This window comes from Micromonas pusilla (genome assembly GCF_000151265.4).
Source record: "Micromonas pusilla CCMP1545 genomic scaffold MICPUCscaffold_5, whole genome shotgun sequence".
NCBI classification, from domain to species: Eukaryota; Viridiplantae; Chlorophyta; class Mamiellophyceae; order Mamiellales; family Mamiellaceae; genus Micromonas; species Micromonas pusilla.
Window position 1 is genome coordinate 33,090 of NW_003315886.1, and position 19,299 is coordinate 52,388.

At 68.8% G+C, this 19,299-nt stretch overlaps 11 protein-coding genes across 11 annotated transcripts in view; 6 read left to right on the forward strand and 5 right to left on the reverse strand.

The window, feature by feature from the left end:
• MICPUCDRAFT_518 (uncharacterized protein) overlaps positions 1-992 on the reverse strand; it is a gene marked incomplete at both ends in the record, with an annotated part of 3,471 nt that extends 2,479 nt beyond the window's left edge. Inside the window, one exon of the mRNA XM_003058642.1 lies at positions 49-992. Coding sequence (XP_003058688.1) covers positions 49-992 — 944 coding nt within the window. The remainder of the gene's footprint in view (positions 1-48) is intronic.
• A 330-nt stretch (positions 993-1,322) lies between these two features.
• MICPUCDRAFT_3588 (glycoside hydrolase family 5 protein) lies at positions 1,323-2,383 on the forward strand (the record flags this gene model as incomplete). The annotated part of the gene is made up of 2 exons (XM_003058283.1): positions 1,323-1,680; positions 1,803-2,383. Coding segments are annotated over 2 exons (939 nt in total), but the record flags the coding sequence as incomplete, so codon positions are not given.
• A 1,094-nt stretch (positions 2,384-3,477) lies between these two features.
• MICPUCDRAFT_39582 (uncharacterized protein) lies at positions 3,478-4,113 on the forward strand (the record flags this gene model as incomplete). Its single annotated transcript, XM_003058284.1, has 1 exon — positions 3,478-4,113. One exon carries the CDS (start codon positions 3,478-3,480, stop codon positions 4,111-4,113), a length of 636 nt encoding a protein of 211 aa, XP_003058330.1.
• A 589-nt stretch (positions 4,114-4,702) lies between these two features.
• Positions 4,703-6,118, reverse strand: MICPUCDRAFT_16971 (aminotransferase class I and II; the record flags this gene model as incomplete). Its single annotated transcript, XM_003058643.1, has 2 exons — positions 4,703-5,316; positions 5,374-6,118. 2 exons carry the CDS (start codon positions 6,116-6,118, stop codon positions 4,703-4,705), a joined length of 1,359 nt encoding a protein of 452 aa, XP_003058689.1.
• A 261-nt stretch (positions 6,119-6,379) lies between these two features.
• Positions 6,380-7,285, forward strand: MICPUCDRAFT_57712 (uncharacterized protein; the record flags this gene model as incomplete). The annotated part of the gene is made up of 1 exon (XM_003058285.1): positions 6,380-7,285. One exon carries the CDS (start codon positions 6,380-6,382, stop codon positions 7,283-7,285), a length of 906 nt encoding a protein of 301 aa, XP_003058331.1.
• Positions 7,286-7,368: 83 nt separating this feature from the next.
• On the reverse strand, positions 7,369-11,100 carry MICPUCDRAFT_57713 (DNA topoisomerase; the record flags this gene model as incomplete). Its single annotated transcript, XM_003058644.1, has 1 exon — positions 7,369-11,100. The coding sequence occupies one exon, from the start codon at positions 11,098-11,100 to the stop codon at positions 7,369-7,371; it is 3,732 nt and encodes a 1,243-aa protein (XP_003058690.1).
• Positions 11,101-11,507: 407 nt separating this feature from the next.
• Positions 11,508-12,512, reverse strand: MICPUCDRAFT_17462 (uncharacterized protein; the record flags this gene model as incomplete). Its single annotated transcript, XM_003058645.1, has 2 exons — positions 11,508-11,811; positions 12,088-12,512. The coding sequence occupies 2 exons, from the start codon at positions 12,510-12,512 to the stop codon at positions 11,508-11,510; spliced, it is 729 nt and encodes a 242-aa protein (XP_003058691.1).
• A 195-nt stretch (positions 12,513-12,707) lies between these two features.
• MICPUCDRAFT_57715 (uncharacterized protein) lies at positions 12,708-13,574 on the forward strand (the record flags this gene model as incomplete). The annotated part of the gene is made up of 1 exon (XM_003058286.1): positions 12,708-13,574. The coding sequence occupies one exon, from the start codon at positions 12,708-12,710 to the stop codon at positions 13,572-13,574; it is 867 nt and encodes a 288-aa protein (XP_003058332.1).
• A 2,222-nt stretch (positions 13,575-15,796) lies between these two features.
• MICPUCDRAFT_7511 (uncharacterized protein) lies at positions 15,797-16,501 on the forward strand (the record flags this gene model as incomplete). Its single annotated transcript, XM_003058287.1, has 2 exons — positions 15,797-16,186; positions 16,343-16,501. Coding segments are annotated over 2 exons (549 nt in total), but the record flags the coding sequence as incomplete, so codon positions are not given.
• An 865-nt stretch (positions 16,502-17,366) lies between these two features.
• Positions 17,367-18,044, reverse strand: MICPUCDRAFT_39586 (uncharacterized protein; the record flags this gene model as incomplete). Its single annotated transcript, XM_003058646.1, has 1 exon — positions 17,367-18,044. One exon carries the CDS (start codon positions 18,042-18,044, stop codon positions 17,367-17,369), a length of 678 nt encoding a protein of 225 aa, XP_003058692.1.
• Positions 18,045-18,171: 127 nt separating this feature from the next.
• Positions 18,172-19,299, forward strand: part of MICPUCDRAFT_67880 (uncharacterized protein) — a gene marked incomplete at both ends in the record, with an annotated part of 1,517 nt that continues 389 nt past the window's right edge. The window contains one exon of the mRNA XM_003058288.1: positions 18,172-19,299. Coding sequence (XP_003058334.1) covers positions 18,172-19,299 — 1,128 coding nt within the window.

Consider the following 19,299-nt stretch of genomic DNA (forward strand, 5'->3'; position numbering starts at 1 on the left):
GCGAGCACGCCGTCTCCGTTTGCGTTGAGCTGCAGCGACGTGAACGACCCCGCGGCGGCTTCGTCGCCTTCCGCGTCGCCGTCGTGCGCGCCGCCCGTCATCAGCCCGCTCTCTTCCTTCAAACTGTTTCCGCGCGCGATCGGCTTCGCGCTGCCGACGCGCCATATCCTCACGATGCCTTTATCGCCCGCGGTGACGAAGTACGCGGCGTCGGGTTTCGCGTCGGCGGCGGCGGCGCCGATCATCCCTCTCGCCCTCCGCGGGTCCAGCGCCGCCATGCCCTCGCACGCCTCGTGCGTAGGCGTCGTCGACAGGCGTTTGTACGTCTTCGAGCACCACTCGTGCACGACGCGGTCTCTCGCCGCGGAGAGGAGCTTCTCCGAGCCGTTCTTCGACGCGGTCGGGACGGCGAGGGAGGTGACGGAGGACGTGTGCTCGCGCATGCTTCCGACGCACTCGCGCGTCCGAAGATCCCACGCGCGGACTTCGCCGTCGTGCGCGCCAGTGTAGAGGACGAGACGCTTCGCGTCCGGGTGGAACAGCGCGGTCGTCACCATCGCCGCGTGCCCTCTGAACGCGTGCGTGCAGAAGCCTTTCGCGACGTCCCACACGCGCGCGGTGCGATCCGCGGAGCACGTCGCGAGGAGCGTTCCGGAGGGATCGACGGTCATGTGAAGGATCGGCGTGTTGTGCGCCTTGAACGTCCGAACGCTCTCGCCCGTCGTCGCGTCCCACACCGAGCATCGCATCGAGCGCGACGCGGAGAAGATCTTCTTTCCGTCCCTGCTCCACGCGAGCGCGGTGATCGGCTCCGTGTCCCCGGGGAGGTTGTGCAGCGTCTTCCCCGTCGAGACCTCGACGACGTTAATCGCTTCCTGGCACGCGGCGGCGACGAGCTTCCCATCGCGCGACAGCGCGATCGGGCCGCCGGTGTGGAACACCTCCAGGCTCGACGCCGGCGCGTACGTCTTCCTTTGGTCCGGCGGCGGCATCGTGCGCGTCCGCAGCGCCGTTCGAACTGTGTGTGTACTGCCCGTCGGCGCGCCGCCGCCGTCCGAGAAAAAGTCGGCGGCTCGCTGAAAGCGAACTTTTCTCACCGCACCGCGCTGCTGCGCTGGCGAACTTCAGAACGACGAGCACGCGCGCGCACGCGCGGCGCCGCCGACCCCCCCCGCGCGCGCGATACTCGCGATACTCGCGCTCGCGCGTTCGCGATGACTCCCACGGCGCGCCGCCCGTCCCCTCGTGCGCCTCTCCCGCGCGTGCTCTCCGCGCTCGCGACGCTCCTCCTCTTCGCCTCCGCCGCGCAGGTTTCTTTCGCGACTTCCGCGACGTCTTCGTTCGTCGCGCGCGAGGGCGGGAGGTTCGTCCTCGACGGCGCCACCTTCCACGTCGCGGGCGCGAACTGCTACTACCTCGCGTACTCCTCCGGCGCGGACGCGGGGTCGTACGAGCACGACTGGGTCAAGGAGGTGCTGGACGAAGCGCAGAGCCTCGAGCTCAACGTCCTGCGCGTCTGGAGCTTTCAGGACGAGTGGTGGCAGCGCGACCGCGCGCTGCAGCCCGCGCCGGGGCAGTACAACGAGCGCTTCCTCGTCGCGCTCGACGGCCTCATCGTCGAGTCCGCGCGAAGGGACATCCGGCTTCTGCTGTGCCTCACGAACTACTGGGAAGACTACGGTGCGACGCGGCGCGACGCGGCGGCGGCGCGACGCACAGCTGTGTTTTTTTCTCTTCGTTCGTTCGCGCCCGCGCGGAGACCCGCCGACCCGACCCGCGCTTCCCTCCCTCTCACCGCTCAGGCGGCGCGATCGCGTACGTGAACTGGGCGCACGCCGCGGGTGAGCGTCGCGCGGACGGCCACTCCCTCGACCGCCAAGAAGACTTCTTCACGTCCCAACTCTGCCGCGCGTGGTTCAAGCGGTTCGCGACGCACGTCCTCTCGCGCGTGAACACGATCACCGGGGTGGCGTACAGAGACGACCCTGCGATATTCGCGTGGGAGCTCATCAACGAGCCCCGAGTCCTCGGCGACGCGTCCGGGGATATCCTCCAGAACTGGATCGACGAGATGTCCGCGCACGCGAAGAGCGTTGACGCGAACCACATGCTCACGGTCGGCATCGAGGGCTTCTGGGGGAAGACGTCGCCGCACCGCGTCGGGGAAAACCCCATCGACGGCGCGGAGCGCATGGGGTGCGACTTCGTGAGAAACTTTCTAAACCCGAACCTCGACTTCGCGTCCGTGCACGTGTGGCCGGACCTGTGGCTGTACTGCGACGACGACTGCAAGTTCGAGTTCATGAAGACGTGGATCGCCGGGCACCTCGAGGAGTCTCGCGACACGTTCGACAAGCCCGTTCTCCTCGAGGAGTTCGGGAAGTACCGGCCGTTAGATTCGCGCGATCGGTTCTTCCGCGAGGCGTTCCGCATGTCGCTCCCGCCATCCACGCCCGTGCCGTCGCACGCGGGCGGCGTGTTGTTCTGGCACATGGACCCGAGCGGGTACCCGCACGAGACGGACGGCTTCTCCGTCCAGCTCCCGCGGGATATCGGTGAGACTGCTTCCCATACGACCCCGTTCGCGTGGTGCACGCCGTTCCTTAAGGACTTTTCCCGTCGTCACTCTTCACCCGCGCTTCCCTTTCAACGTTTGACCGGTAAGCCGTTCGACTGACCGATCGCTTCACCCACGCAGGCACGGGGGAGATCATCAAAGGCGCGTCCGCGTCCGTCCGCGAGCTTCGTAGGAACGCGAACGTCGCGGGAGGCGGCGGTCGAGAGCGTCACGCGACGTTCCCGGAGCGCCCGAGGGCGGATCCGGAGGCGTACCGCGCCGCGCCCGTCGCGGACTCGACCGACAAGAGCGCGAGCGCGAGCGCGAGCGCGAACGCGAACGCGAACGCGAACGCGCGGCCGACCCCGCCGGAGGCTGCGGGGTACCGGTTTCCGAGCTTCCGTCGCCCGGTGCAGACGTACGCCGCGACGGAGACGGTGGAACGCCGCGGCGACGACGAAGGCGACGCCGTCGGGCCCGCCGGCGCTCCTCCCGGGCCCACGAGGATGAACGACGAGTCCCCGTGCAAGCCGCCGCCTCCGCCGCCGTGAACGATTTCTTTTACGCGTTTAGTTCTTTCGCTTACCGTGTGTGCTCGACGCCGTCGCCGCCTATCATATGATGATGCGTACGTTATGAGTGATGATTGATGATTTTACGAATGATGCGATGGTTTACGACGAACATCGATGAAAGCGTATTAACAACGAGACCACGAGCGCGCGCTCGACGCGCGCGTCGCTCACGCGACTTTCGAACCCGGAGGAAACATCGACCCCGCGCGTCCGCCGCCTCGCCCGCCGCCTCGCCCGCCGCCTCTCCCGCCGCCGCCTCTCCCGCCAGGCCCCTTCGCGCCCGGCTTGACCTTCCTCCCGCCAAACTTATGAAAGTGGTCCGTCTCCATCCCTCGCGCGCCAGCCATGAAGCTCCCGCGGGCGTTTGACTGCCTCGCGACGGCGGCGCCGCGGCGATTCGCCGCGGCGGCTTTCTTCCCGGTCCCGCGTCCGCCCGCGCGCTGCTGCCCGGGCTTCTGCGTTCTTCCCCCGCCGCCGCCGGTGCTGAACGTCATCTGCAACGTCCCGCGAGGCACGAACGGGGACGTCGGGGACAGCGACAGCGAGGGCGCTTTCTTCGTCGGCGTCTTCTTCGTCGGGGTCTTCGCGCCGCCAAACTTTTTTCCCTTGGCGACGACCACCTTGACCTTCTTCCCGACTTTTTGTCCACCCTTGGGTCCCGGGGTTTTCTTCCCGCCGGGGCGAGACAGCTGCGCTTTCTTCGCTTTCGCGTTCGCGAGCGTCTGCGCTTTTTCGCTCATGCCGCGCTTCTTCGCGAGGACGGCGGCGCGTTTATCCGACGACTTCGCCGCGACGGCTTTGATCTTCGCCTTCTTCGGCGCTTTCTTCGCCGGCGTCGTCGCGCCTTTCTTCGGCGCCTTCTTCGGCGCCTTCTTCGGGACCTTCTTCGGGGCCTTCTTAGGCTGCGGGGAGCGGGGCGAGCGGAGCGGCGGGGAGGCGGGAGGAGGGCGGCGTCAGGGAAGCGTTCGATCGAACGCGTAACAACGCGGAATAATTCGTTCTCCGGACGAATTGAATGAATGAACTGAATTCTCCCGAGCGCGAGGACGAACGCGTCGCGCGACGCGATCGAATCGCGCGACGCGGAGGCAGGGGACGCGACGTGAACGCACCAGTGCCTTCTTCTTCGCGGCTCTCTGCTCCTTCTTCCCCTGTAGCGCGGCGAAGGATAGACGAGGAGGGAGGCGGACGTCAGAATTCGGTCGGATCGGAACGCGCGCCGCGAGAGGACGGGACCACGGGACGACGACGACGATTCGGGGAACGGAGACGCGTCGGACGCGGACGCGCCTTCTTGATGAGGTCGTCCAGCGAGACGTCCATCTTCGTGGCGGCGCCCATGGTGAACTCCATGGCACCGAGTCCGGCGAGCGACATCGTTGTTGAGCGAGTGAGGCGTGGGCGTGCGAGGCGCGCGAGAGGAATGCGCACGTCGTCATCAGGTTTCCTCGTCGGGCCCGGTGCCGAAAAATTGGCAGTCCAGACATAGACACTGCCTGAACTGCGCAAATCAACAACATCAACGACGCCTACGCTACGTTCTTTACACGCCGACGACGACGCCTCCCGCTCACTTCCTCACCGGGTTCGCGCGTATCGCCGCCGCGCACGTCTCGATCGTCTCCCGCCGCTTACACACGCAGAACCGAACGTAATTATTCGGCGGCGCGGCCGCGGCGTCTTCTCCGTCACCCGCGCCCTTCCCGCCGCCGCTCGCGTCGCCGTCGTCGTCGTGGTAAAACACGTCCAGCGGCACCGCGGCGATCTTCGCCTCGGTCGCGAGCTTCGTACAGTACTCCACGGACGTCAACCCTAACGGCGAGACGTCGACGACGAGGAAGTACCCGCCGCTGGGCTCGATCGGGACGCACCCGACGTCGGTCAACGCCGCGGCGAGGAGCGTCGCGTTTCGCGCCATCGTCGCGGCGGCGGCGTCCGCCGACACCGCCCCCTTCGCGTCTTCGGAGATGACGTCCAAAGCCGCGGCGACGCCGAGCTGCAGCGGCGTCGGCGCGCAGTACGTCGTGTACGAGTGCATCGTCTTGCACGCGGCGATCAGCGCGGGAGGACCGGCGAGCCATCCGACGCGCCAGCCCGTCAGCGCGAGAAGTTTCGACGACGTGCCGACGGTGATCGTCCGTTCGGCCATCCCTTCCACGTCCATCATCCGGTGAAACGGCTCTACTTCAGCCGTTTCACCCACCGATGTGGCATCGTCGCCACCGCCGCCGCCGCCGACACCGAACGTGCACCGCTCGTAGACCTCGTCCGCGAGCACCGCGACGTCAAACTCCTGGCACAGCCGAGCGACGAGCTCGACGTCTTTCCTCGAGCTCACCGCGCCCGTGGGATTGTGCGGCGAGTTGTGCACGAACAACTTCGTCTTCCCTCTCCCTTCCTCGAACGCCCTCCTGAGCGCGTCCTCGTCCAGCGCGAATCGCAGCCGCTCGGTTCCGGTTCCGGTCTCGTCGTCGTTCGAGTTCGAGTTCGATCGCGTCGGCTTCATTCGGACGGTTCGCGCGACGGCGCCGCAGAGCTTCGCGTGAGAGAGGTACCACGGAAAGAAGGGCTCCAGAAAGATCACCTCGTCCCCCGGGTCCAGCAGCGCGCGCATCGCGACGTAGCACGCCTCCGTGCCCGAGGACGTCACGAGAACGTCGCTCGGCGACGACCCGGTGGCTTCGTAATACCGCTTCAGCGCGGTCACGAGCTCCGGTCGCCCGGAGATGACGGAGTACTGATTCGCGCGCGGGTCGTCGTCGGCCGCGATGACCGCCGCCGCGGCGTCTCGCGCGACGTCCGACGCGCCAAAGTCCGGCCACCCCTGGCCGAGGTCGAGGACCCCGGGCTCCGCCGCGAGCGCGGTGATCTGCGCCCACACCTGCGCCGCGCCCTGGTTCGCCTGCTGCGCCTTCGCGGCGGAGGAGACGAACCGCGTCGGATCGGTCGACGACGCGTCGGACGACGACGAGGTGGACGGCGCCATCGCGGTCGTCGCGACGGCGCGGCGATGACGATCGCTCGCGGCGCGGTCCTCGCGGCGAACCCGCCGCGGGCGCGACGACGCGGGCGCGACGGGCCGGGCGAGAGCCGGCCGCATACAGCTGTGACGACGGCAGCTGTCTGGTGACGACGCGTTTTAACAATCGACGCGGTCCTTCTTCCTTTCTTCGGCGTCGTTGCCAGCACAGCAGCTGGGAGTCTCCGCGAGATCCTATCCAGTCCGCGCCGCGCGGCCCCACGCGTCATGGCGAGCGTCATCGCGCGCGCGTCGCCGCCGGCGTTCACGCGCGGCGCGACTTCCGCCGCGTCGTCGCGACGCGAGGAGGAGGCGACCTCGCGCGCGACGCCGTCCGCGGCGCGTCCGCGTCGTCGTCCCGCGGCGACGGTCGCGACGAGGGCGTCGTCGTCGTCGTCGTCGTCGTCTTCCGACGATCGCGGTGCCGACACCCCGCCGTCGTCGTCGCCGCCGCCGTTCATCCACCGCGCGGGGTCCGCGCTCGTCGCCGCGACGCTGTCGATCGCGCTCGCGTCCGCCCCCGCCGCGCGCGCGGGCGTGTTCGACGTCGTCGCGAGGGAGGACAAGGACCCGATCGAGCCCTTCAGCCTATTCGGCACCGTGTACAAAAAGTACGTCGTCGAGGTCTTCGACGAGAGCGGTCGGCAGATCATCGGACGGAAGAAAGGGTTCACCGCGGAGGCGTGCGTGGACGTCGTCTCCGAGAGGATGCAGCGGTTTCGAGTGCCCGGCGAGGGCGGGAGCATCGCCCCGGGCGGGCCCACGAGCGCGGCCGCCGCCGCCGCGGGCGGCGGCGGCGGCGGCGGCGGCGGCGGCGGCGGCGGCGGCGGCGGCGGCGGCGGCGGCGGCGGCGGCGCGAGCGATCCGGTCGCTCGAGGACGGTTTTGCGAGACGAGGGAAGTGATGGGGAAGGTCGAGAAGACCGATGACATGCTCCCGGCGTGCCTCCCGGCGTGCCGAAGCGCGTGTTTCAAGGCTGTGGACAAGTACGAGAGAGACATGCGGAAGAACACCGGGTTGGGGTTCAGCGAGAAGGACGAAGTGCGCGTGAAAGGGACGTGCGCGGCGCGGTGCGCGAAGGAGTGCCAAAAGAGCGGCAAAGCGTACGATTTCATCATCCCTTTCCGTTTGTGACGTAGAGAGGGGTGGATATGATACCTCATCGCGTACCTTAGTCGGTTGCTAATGTTATTACCACGAAATTGTGTGTTGCTAACCTACGCTGCCGCCGCCGCCGCCGCGTCCTTCGCGTCCGCCGCGGCTACTTCAAACCGCGCCCTGCTGACGGCGTCGATTTCTTTCCACTTCGCGCCGAGAAGCTTCATCTGTCCGGGGCCGCTCAACCCCGGCGGCAAGTTCGCGCGCTCCTCGGCGCAGAACAGCACGTACGCGGACGGCGTGCGCGTCGACTTTTTCTTCTCTCTCTTCGCCGCGGCCGCGTCGTCCGCCGGCATCGCGGCCTTCGCGTCCCTGGCCTCGCGCTCGTACCTGGAGCGCTCGTCGTCGCCGAGCGCCTTCCATCCGGCGCCTAAAATCTTCGCCTGTTCCGGCGCTCGTAACCCGGGTTCGAGCGTCGGTCGCTTCTCCGCGGAGTACAGGAAGAACGCCGACGGCGCGCGCGTTCGCTTCGGTTTCGGTTCCGGTTTCGGTTTCGGCGTCGCCGCCGCTTTCGTTTTGGATGTTTTCCCCTTCGTCGCGGAAGCGCTCGCGACCTCTTTGTCTTTCTTCGCGCGTCCTCGGAACCCCCTTCCCGTCCTCGGGTTGTTCTTCCGTTCGGTGATGAGCTCGACCGCGACGTCGAGGGGTATCGGCGCGAACCGCGCGAGGAAGACCGCGTCGCGCTCCTCCGACGTCGTCGTCTTCGTCGGCGACGCCCTTTCGAGACCTAAGCCGTCGAGCTTCGCGCTCTCGAGCTCCTCCGCGTCCATCTCGCCCTCCTCCTCTTCCTCTTCATCCGCGTCCGCGTGCTCGAACGCGAAGTCGTCGATCTTGTCTTCGTACGGCTCGTCCATCATCGCGGCCGCTCTCGCGTCGTCCCTGACGCGTTTTAACGTCTTCGCGGGAATGTGCGCGTTTACGTCTCCGTGATTGACGTACCACCCGTACGGCCCAATTTTCATCGTGACGTCTCCCCCTTCCGTGGGGTGAACCCCGAGCGTCATCGGGTACTTCAAAAGCGCGAGCGCGACGTTCAGGGTCAGCTTATCCGCCGTCACCTCCGGGACGTTCTGGAGACCGAACGTCCGCGGCGTCCCCTCGTTCGCCGTCGGATCGAGTTGCACGTACGGTCCGTACGGTCCGCGACGAACGCTCACGGTTCGCGACGTCTCCGGGTCGACGCCGATCTCGCCGTCCGAGAGCCACGGATCCGTCCTCATCGATTCGGCGTCGTCGCCGTTCGTCGTCGATATCGGCCGCGCGTACGCGCACTTCGTGTCGGTGTTGTAGTTGCTGCAGCCGATGAAACCGCCGTTTTTGGACAGTTTCAAACCTAAACGGCCGTCCACGCACGCGGGGCATCTTCTCGACGCTCGCAGCGTCGCGGGGTCGTAGTCTGGGGACTTCCACGCGTCGCCGGCGCGCTTGGGCGCAGCCGCGTCGCCCTCCGATCGCGGCGGCTCCGCCGTCGCCGCGATCGCGTCCAAGCGCGCCTTCGTCTCGCTCTCGTCGTCCCCGAAGAAATGCGCGCCGAGCGTCGCGTCGAGCACGTCCACCACGAGCGACGTGCGAATGTTCTGCAACCCCTGAACGTCGCCGTGGAACGGCTTCCAAAACTTCGACATGACGTCCTTCCACTCCGCGTCCCCGGACGCGATGTCGTCGAGCTTATCCTCCAAACCCGCGGTAAAGCCGTAGTCCACGTACTCGTCGAAGAAGTGCGTCAGGAAAGAGCTCACCATCCGCCCGCGCGTCTCCGGGATCAGCGGCCCTTTCCCGCCGCCGCCGACGACGTACCCTCTCTTCAACATCACCTTTACTATCGACGCGTACGTCGAAGGCCTGCCGATGCCCTTCTCTTCCATCGCTCGCACGAGCGCGCCCTCGGTGTATCTCGCGGGAGGTTGCGTCCAGTGCTGCAGCGCGGTTATCCCCGCGGACGTGTCCACGGAAGACAGCGTCTCGGAGACGTCGACGGCGTCCTCGTCGTCGGCTTGGTCGGATTTTTTTTTCGCGAGCCCGCCTCGCTTCGCGTCCTTGTCGCGCTCGATCACGCGCACGGACTGCGGCGCGCGCAGGTTGATCGTATCCCCGGGCTTGAGCTCCGGGAGCCACGCGTCGCGCTTGTCGCGGTCGTCGTCGCCGGACGTTCGACCGCCGTGGGCGTACGCGGCTAGGAACCCGGAGAACAGCAGACGCGACCCGTTCGCTTTCAACGCGAGCTCGCACCCTTCGGACGCGGACTTGACCTCCGCGGCGATGCGTCTCGTGACCGCGCGCGACATCTGCGACGCCATCGTGCGGCTCCATATGAGCTTATACAGCCTCGCTTCGTCGGAGTTGGCGCCGAGACGCGCGCTGACGGCGTTCGGGAGGAGCTCCGCGCGGATCGGACGAATCGCCTCGTGCGCCTCTTGCGCGTTTTTTTGCGTCTTTTTGTACGCGTTCGGCGTCGCCGGCACGTAGCTCGCGCCAAACTCCTCCGTCGCGACCGCGCGTATCGCCTTCACCGCGTCCGGACCGACGTGCAACCCGTCCGTTCGCATGTACGTGATCAACCCTTCCCCGAACCCTTTCCCCTCGTATAGTTTCTGCGCCGCGCTCATCGTCCGCGCGGACCCGAACCCGAGCTTCGCGTTGGCCTCTTGCTGCAGCGTCGACGTCGTAAACGGCGGCTTGGGTTTCGTCGTCGCCTCCTTCTCTTCCACGGTGGCGACGTACAGCGTGTCCTTCGCGGCGAGGATCTCGTTGGAGACCGCCTCCGCGATCTGTTTCGAATTCACCGCGCCCTTCGCGAGCCGCGCGCCGCTCGCGTCGCGGTGCAGTTCGGCGACGAATCGTCCGGACGCGTCTCCGTCGGATTTTTTCACGCCGCTCGCGCGTTCCAGCCCCGCGACCACGCTCCAGTACTCCTCCTTGACGTGCCGCTCGATCGACATCTCGCGCTCGCATATCAACCGCAGCGCCGCGGACTGCACGCGCCCCGCGGAGAGCCTCTCCGACGAAGGGATCTTCCGCCACAGCACCCCGGAGAGCTTGAACCCGAAGAGGTAGTCCAGAGCGCGTCGCGCCAGGTAGGCGTGCACGAGCTCGACGCTTATCTCCCTCGGTTCTTTAAACGCCTTCACGACCGCGTCTCTCGTGACTTCCGTGAACGTGACGCGAGATATCGCCGTCGGCGCGTCTTTCTTCTTTCGCGACCCGCGCTCTTTGAGCAGCTCGCTGATGTGCCACGCGATGGCTTCGCCTTCTCTGTCCGGGTCCGTCGCGAGCACGACGCCGCCGCCGCATCGCTCCGCGCTCTCCACGATGCTCTTCACGACGCCGCTCTTTCCTTGCAGAGACCATCGCATCGCGAACCCGTCGTCCGGAAGGACGCTGCCCTGCTTCTCCACGAGATCGCGCACGTGCCCGTAGGACGCGAGCACCTGGTACGACTGTCCCAAGTACTTTTGCACGGACGTCGCCTTGGCGGGGGACTCGACGATCACGAGCGTCCGCTCCTTCGCCCCGCCGTCCGCCGCCGCGAGGCGCTCCTCCGCGGCCGCGGACGCCGCCGGCGAACTCTTCGAGACGACGCGCGTCGACGAGCGCGCGGCGGAGAACGCGCTGCCGCGCTCGCGGCTCGCGGACGCGCGCGCGGCCGTCGACCTCGAGCGCGGGGGCTGCCGAGGGCGCGCGCCGTCCTCCGCGCGCGCGGACGCGCCCGACGCGAACGAACGCCATCGCGGCGCGGAGACGGACGCGCCCGTCGGGAAGAAGGAGGACGCGAGGTGGAGCGGACGCGGCATCGCGACGACTCGGCGCGAGGCGAGGAGCCGCCGCAGGCCCGAGCGCATCGCGACCGAGGAGGATGAAAATCCCGCCCCGCGCTCGCCGCCGACGCGCGAACCCGCCGCGCCGTCACCCGCGAACGACGCGCTCGCGAGGGCCCCGACGACGCGCATGCACGAGCGGACGAGAGACGCGACCCGACCCGCCGGCGGGCGCGACGTATCCTGCGGCGCGCAGAGCGCGTGTGACGAAGCGAGTGTGCAATTTAATTTAACACCAAACTCGCTGCCAGCTTGCGTCGTAGACTGAAGTCCAGACCACAACCGCGACGGCTGGCTACGACGCTACACGATGTGCTCGAAATGCTACGCTGCTAACACACGCCGCGAAGAACGCGCCAACCCCCCCCGCGCGACCCATCGCGTCACTTCAACCGCTTTCTCTTCCACTTGAACTGCGCGGGCGCCTTCTTCAAGTGCGCGAGCCCCGGCAAGGCGTCCTCCTCGTCCTTTTCGCGTTTGATTTTCCGCTTGTGCCCGCGCGCGCTCTGGACCTCCTTCTGGTACGCCATCTCCGAGGTCATCATCTTCAGCTTCGCGGCTCGGCTCTCGCGCTCTTTCAGGAGCTGGTACGCGACTCGGCGTTTCTTCTCCAGCCGTTTCTTCAAGCGCGGGTCGAGCTCTTTCGTCTCCGCCGACGCGGCGTCGTCGTCGTCGCCGGCGCCGCCCCTCGCGAGATCGCGACGTAATCCCAGCCCCAGACGCATCTTCCGTCTCGCCGCGGCCTTATCCTCCGCGGCGCTCGCGGGTCCGGGCGTCGCGTCGTCGTCGTCGTCGTCGTCGTCGTCGCGCGCGACCGCGGCGCCGCGCGTTCTCGCCCTCCCGCCGCCGCCGTCGTCGTCGTCGTCGTCGTCGTCGTCGTCGTCGCTCCCGAATTTCACGTGCGTCCGGCGTTTCCTCGCGCCTCCTCCGCCCCCCGCGCCGCGCTCGTCGTCGCTCCCCCACCCGCGCGTCATCTCGTCGTCGCTCTCGTCCTCCTCCGCGAGCCCGTCCGCGCCGACGAGGTGCAACGTCGCCCTGAGTTTCTCCGCTTTTTTCGCCTCCATGGACGCCTTCAGCCCGACGTACTTGACGTCCTGCGTCTTCATCAGACGGAGCTCCTCCGCGGTGTACTTGTTGCTCTCGTCCCCGCGCGCCTGATGCACGCCGTCTTTCGTGCGCTGCTTCTCCATGCCGAAGTAGAACTCGTCCGGGTTTCGATACGCGGCTTTCGTCTTCAGGACTTTGATGGCGTCCTCCTTCTTGTGAAAGTCGCGCGCGCGGAGGACGTAATCTTTCTTCTTCTCGAGGAGGCCGAGCCGCGCGCGCGCCGCGGGCTGCGACCGCTCTTTGTGCGTCTTGCGCTTGACGGCATTGCGCAAGGACGACATGACGCGCGCGGGGGGGGGGGGTCGGGCGTCGGAAAGACGCGAGTCCGAGCTTCCGCGCGCTCGATGTTAATGGCGGCGGCGGGGATTCTCCGAGACCTCGGAAGCGCCCGAAACTTCAGGTGAACTTCAAAAAGTTCCGCTCGCGCTCCGCCGTGACGAGTCCGGCGCGCGCGAGGCGCCGCCACCCCGAGGACGATGGCGCGGCGCGACGCCGCGTCGGACGACGCCGACGCCGACGCCGCCGACGACGACGCGATGGACGTCTCCGACTTCGCGCGCGGCGGCGCGAAGGGCAAGCACGCGTCGACGTCCGCCTCCTCGCACCCGCATCATCTTCATCACGCCACCCCCGACGAGACGCGCAGGTCGCTGCGCTCGCACCGGAAGCACGGCGGCTCCGCGTCCGCGGAGGAGATCGTCGGCGTCTCGCGCCCGGCGTCGCCCGCGATCGACGCGGTCGTCCTCCGAAGGATCGAGCAGGACGTGAACAAGCTCGTGCGACGACGCGCGGAGCGCGCGAGATCGAGAGCGCGAACGCGAAAGCGCGACTCGAAGCACGAGGACATCCCTCTCGAGGCGGAGGCGCGAGGGACCGTGGTCCACACGCCGATGATCGCGACGGGCGGCGGCGGGCGGAAAGGCTCGTTCGCGTCCGTGGCATACGCAGACGAGGAGGAGGAGGAGGAGGAGGAGGAGGAGGACGGCGGGACCAGCGCGAGCGCGTTCACGTCGCCGCCGGGATCGATCGCCGGGTCCGTCGCGTCCGAGCGCGAACGCGCGACGACGCCCGCGGGCGCGGGGGGCGCCGCGTTGCCCCCGCGCGCGCCGCCGCCGCCGCCGCCGACGCACCCGGCGCAGGGTCAAGGGCAGGGCGTGACCCCCGACTCGTTGCGATACATGGAGGTCATGTCGCGGTACCTCTCCACGCGCGGCGTGCACGGGTCGCTCCTGGACGAACTCCGAGAGGAGAAGAGCGCGCTGACGCGGTTAGGCGCGTTCTATCTTACTCTGGTTCCCATACGACCCCGTTCGCGTGGTGAACGCCGTTTCTTAAGGACTTAATCTCCCGGCGCGTCTCTCCGCTCAACCCTCGCTGTCAATCCCCGCCATCGACGCCTTTCGACTCCATCTGACGCCTTTCAACTCCACCCCGACGTCGCTTCGCGCGGACCCTCGACCCTCAGCGGAGGACGCGGAGGACGCCGCCGCCGCGGACGCGCTCGGGATGTTGACGACGCCGATTAAGACGAGACCGAGCGCGCCGCGCGACGAGGCGTCGTCGACGCCGGCGCGGCGGCCGGCGAGGACGCCGAAGACGCCGACGACGCTGTCCCCCGCGGCGACGCCGTTTCTCTCGTCGTCCGCGAAGAGACGCGGCGACGACGGCGGCGGCGGCGGCGCGACGGCGTTCGACGCGAACGCGACCACCCCGGAGGACGTCACCGACTCGCTCACGCGGTCGATCGCGAGCATGAAACGAAGCGCGTCGGTGCCGAACTCGAGCAAGAACGTGTTCGGCACCGCGCTCGTCGCGTCGGACGACGACGACGACGACGACGACGACGACGACGACGGCGGCGGCGCGTTCAGCCGTCGAATCAGCGCGGAGTGGACCGAGGCCGCGCTCGCGAGGGAAAGAGAGCTCGGGAACGTCACGCCGCCGCCCGGGAGCGCGTCCACGCCCGAGGGCTACGCGCGCGTCGCCGCGAGGAACGCGGGGACGTCCCTGAGACGCGCGCTCGAGCGCCCCGCGGAGTACGTCGGAGAGCGGACGTCGTCGACGCTCGGCGATCCGCAACGCGCGGCGGCGGATTTAACCCACGAGCTCGAGACCGCGCTCGGGTCGTGCAAGCGCGCGGTGGACGATCTCGCCCGCGGCGGGCTCGACGCGGACGCCGCCGCCGCGGTCGTGACGCACGGCCGTCTGTCGTCCGTCCTCCTCGAGGAGGTCACCGTGGGCGCGGCGCGCGCGCGAAACGCGCTCGTGAACCTCACCGCCGCGATCAGGTGCGTTTCTCAACTAACCCTCGGTTTCAACATTCATTTGATCGCGTTGGTCCCTTTCAACTGACCGACAACCTTTACAACTACTTTGCCGCGTCAGAGTCGCGTCGGAAACCGAAGCCGCCGCGGAGGAGGCGGCCGAGGAAGCGCACGCGGCGGCGCTCGTGGAGGAGACGGAAGCGTCCGCGATCGAGCTGTTCGCCGCGGAGCACGTCGCGGAGGAAGAGGCGGCGAACACCGCGGCGGCGCTCGTGCGGGCGGCGCACGCGGGCGCGTGGATCGCGCAGCACCTGAGCGTGTACTCGCGGTGGGCGAAACGCGTCGCGTCGTGGGCGGGGAAGCCGCCGCCGCCGCCGCCGACGACGCGTCCCGGAACGCCGCGGGCGGAGAGCGTCGAGACGACGGAGAGGGAGCGCGCGGCGCGGAAGGCGTGGGACGAGACCGGCGGCGGGGGGGGGAGGGAGACGGCGGCGGAGTCGCTTCGAGCCGCGGACGAGACGTACACGCGAGCGATTCACGGCGTCGTGTGCGCGTGGAGCTCGTACATCAGCGCCGCCGCCGCCGCCGCGCCCGGCGGCGAGGGCGGCGAGGACGCCGAGAGCGGGTCCGATTCGAGCGAGGACGAGGACGGAGGGCGGACGCGCTCGGGGGGAAGGCGGCGGCACGATTTCGTGGAGCGCGCGCGGACGTTTCACGCGCGTCGGTCGTTCCTTCGGTCGCTCTGGACGCAAGCGTTCATCGCGCAGTATTGCGTGCAGGGCGCGTTTACCGCGATGCACACCGCGCGCATAAGCCGCAGCTTCACCGAGCACGACTTCCAGGAGCTCATGCGCGCGGTGAAGAGAGTCGTCGCGGTCGCGACGACGGTCGAGTCGCAGCTCCAACGCATGGGCGCCGGCGAGAAGTACGTCGAACGCGACGGCGCGAGAGGAGGGGTCTTCACGCGCGAGTCCACGCCGTTCCCGGAGAACCGCGGCGGCGGCGGCAGCTTGAGCCGCCAGAGCAGCGTGGACGCGGCGGCGGCGCTAGGGGTCTTCGGGTCCCCGCAGAGAGCTGCGGCGGCCGCGACGGCGTCGCCGCCGAGGGAGGCGCCGCCGCCGCGCGCGGCGCTTCCGCCGCCGCCGCCGCAACCGCAGCCGTCCAACGACGACGCGGTCGCGTCCATGGACTTCATCGACGCGTTGTGGCAGTCCGTCTCGCAGGTCAAGACGTTGAAGTACGAAAAGGCGATTAAAATCGGCCGAGGCGGGTTCTCCACGGTGCTTCGAGCGTCGTGGCGCGGCAGCGTCGTCGCTGTCAAGGTTTTAGACCCGAAGAAAATCAACGGCGACGTCGTGGACGCGATACGACACGAAGTGACGGTCATGACCGCGAACCGGCACCCGCACATCGTCACCGTGCTCGCCGCGTGCGTGCAGCTCCCGGACGCGGCGATCATCATGGAACACTGCGCGAACGGCTCGCTCGCGGACGTTTTAGCGAAAGCCCGAGGGAAGCCGACGTCGTTGTGCTGGCGCGTCCGACTTTTGATGGCGTCCGACGCCGCGTGCGGACTCGCGTACTTGCACTCGTCGAACAACCAGATCGCGCACCGGGATCTGAACACGCAGAACCTCCTCGTGACCGGGGACATGCGCGTCAAGATCGCGGACTTCGGTCTGAGCCGCCTCGTCAGAGGCACGCGCGCGAATCGCGACGACGACGACGACGACGACGACGACGACGTGGGTGACGCGGCGCGAAGAAAAGACGAGAAGGACGCCGACGCCAGGACGAGAGAGGCGATGCGCGACGGCCTTCGAAACTGCCTCTTCCACGCTCCGGAGGTCATCGCGTCCGCAGACGCGACCGTTACGACCGTCACGACCGCGACGACGGAAGAGACAGAGTACGACTTCGGCACGCGCGCGGACGTGTTCTCTTTCGGCGTCGTCCTGTGGTGCCTCGCGACGCTCGAGCCGCCGTGGGAATCGATCCAGCGCGCGCACGACGACGCGCCGAGCGAGACGATCCGATTCCTCGGCGTCATGCGCGACGTCGCGTCGCGAGTCGCGCGCGGCGAGCGACTTCCACTTCCCGGCGTGCCCGGCGTGCCCGGCGCGACCGGCGCGATCGGAGCGTCGTCGTCGTCGTCGTTCGAATTTGAATCGACGGGCGACGGCTCCGCGCGCTTAGGTCCGTCGTGGACGCCGGCTTTCGCGGGGGGAGCGCGCGCTCGCGGCGCTCGTCGCGCGGTGTTTCCGCGGCGACCCCGCGACGCGGCCGACGATGACGAAGACGCTCGCGGCGCTGAGGAAGCTCAGGAGGGAGGAGACGGAGCGGGAGTTCGCGGAGGCGCCGCCGCCGGAGGCGTGGAAGGGGTTCATGCCCGCGGGAATGCCGGGGATGCGGCACCTGCGGATCGACGGCGCCGCGGCGGCGGCGGAGGGGGGGGTCGGGGAAAAAAAACCCGGCGGCGGCGGCGGCGGCGGCGGCGGCGGCGCTTCTGGGACGGGCGCGTTCACGACGCGCGAGCTGCGTCGCGTCGCGCTCGGCGCTTCCGCGGTGGGTTTGGTGTTAGGGATCGGCGTCGCGCGCGCGCTGGGACGCCGCCGCTGACGCGAATAGATACAACTTCACGAGACGGCGTTGAAGGTAGTCTAGACAAAGATACGTAGAAATCCTTTCAAAGATAATTGAACCAGAAGTTTTCCGGTTTCAAGTATTCTTTCCCGGTTTCAAGCTTCGCGAATTTTGACCGATGGGCGACGGTTTAGGGTTTGGGTGTTACAACGAGTTGTTACAGCAACGTACACGTCCGATAAGAACGTTCGCGTGCGACCTTTCCCGAGGGAGCGCGCGCTCCTCTCATCACACGCGATCGCGCGTCGACGCTCGCGTCATCATGCCACGATCACGCGCGCTCCTCGCGTGCGTAATCCTCGCCGCGTGCGCGACGCTCTCGTCCGCGACGGACGCGCGCGTCGCGCTCGGGCAAGACGCCGCGCCCGCGCCCGCGCCCGGTGCCCCGATCGAGGCGCCCGCGCCCGCGCCCGCGCCCGATGCCCCGATCGAGGCGCCCGCGCCCGCGCCCGCGCCCGCGCCCGATGATCCGGCGCCCGCGCCCGCGCCCGACGACGCGGCGCCCGCGCCCGCGTCCGACGACGCGGCGCCCGCGCCCGCGTCCGACGACGCGGCGCCCGCGCCCGACGATTCCGCGTCCGATGCTGCGGCGCCCGCGCCTGCGCCTGCCCCCGCGTCCGAGGACGCGGCGCCCGCGCCCGCGCCCGACGCCGCGGCGCCCGCGCCCGCGCCCGACGCCGCGGCGCCCGCGCCCGCGCTCGACGCCGCGGCGCCCGCGCCCGCGCCCGACGCCGCGGCGCCCGCGCCCGCGCCCGACGCCGCGGCGCCCGCGCCCGCGGTCGACGCCGCGGTCGACGCCGCGGTGTCCAACGACACGTCCGCGGTCGACGCCGCGGTCGACGCCGCGGTGTCCAACGAGACGGCGCCGGCGACCGACGCGCCGCCGCTGCCCGCCGACGACATCATCCCCGCCGACGAGACCGCGGCGGCGCCGTCGCCCCCCGCGACCGCGACCCTCCCGAACGCGACCCTCCCCGACGCGACCCCCCCCTCGCCGGATGGCGAAGAAGGCGAAGACGCGGGGCGGTTCCAGATGGACGCGTCCGGGTCGGCGGCGACGACCGCGGCGGCGCCGATCGAGCTCCCGTTGAACGCGCACGACGGCGCGAAAATCCGCGAGCGCGACCACTACCACGGCTCGGCGTTTTACCCCGGCGTCCTCGGATGCGAGTCCACGTGCGAAGGCACCGCCGTGACGAAGGAGGCGTGCGATGCGATGTTCTTCTGCGATTGGGACGACGGAAAGTGCTGGTCTGGCGTCGGCGGGAAGGACTGCCCGGGGAGCAAAGAGGAGATGCACGCGATGATCGCGAGCGAGATGGAGGCGGTGAAGAGCGGCGATTCGTCGCTCGCGGACGACGTGATTCATCATCGCAACGGCGGCGAGGAAAGCGCTCTCGACGCCAACGCGTTCTCCAAGTCTACGACGAACTCCACGACCGACACCATGATGGACACCATGACCGACACCATGACGGACACCATGACGGACACCATGACCGACACCATGACGGACACCATGATGGACACCATGACGGACACCATGGAGGACACTTCCGGCAACTCGTCGTCGTCCGCCTACCTCCCCGTCGAGGACGTGGACTACCACCCGATGAACCACCACTTGGACGAACTCCCGGCTGGATTCTCCCAGGCACTCGAGAGGCACATGCACGTCACCGACGGCGCCGCGTTCATCACAAACTGCGGCATTCCGCAAGACATCGTGGATTACCTCGGCAAGGACCCCGCGAAGATCGAGACGCTCGGGGCGTGGATGAAGTCGCATAAGGACTACAAAGACTTCCGCGCGAGCACGGACCTGAAGGAGATGGAGGCAGCGTGGACCGCGTCCGGGGGGAAGTCGTGCCACCCCGCCGACGACCACGACTGGGACGCCGCGTCCGCGCCCGCGCCCACTCCGGGACATGAGGCGGACGTGAACGCGGCGATCGAAGAAGAGGCGGGGGCGGTCGCGCCCGCGTCCGGTGGCGCCGCGACGGCGCACTTCGAAGCCGCCGCGCCCGCGGCTGACGTCGCGGCGCCCGCGCCCGCGCCCGCGCCCGACGACGCCGCGCCCGCGCCCGCGCCCGCGCCCGACGACGCGGCGCCCGCGCCTGCGCCCGTGTACGACGACGCGGCGCCCGCGCCCGCGCCCGAC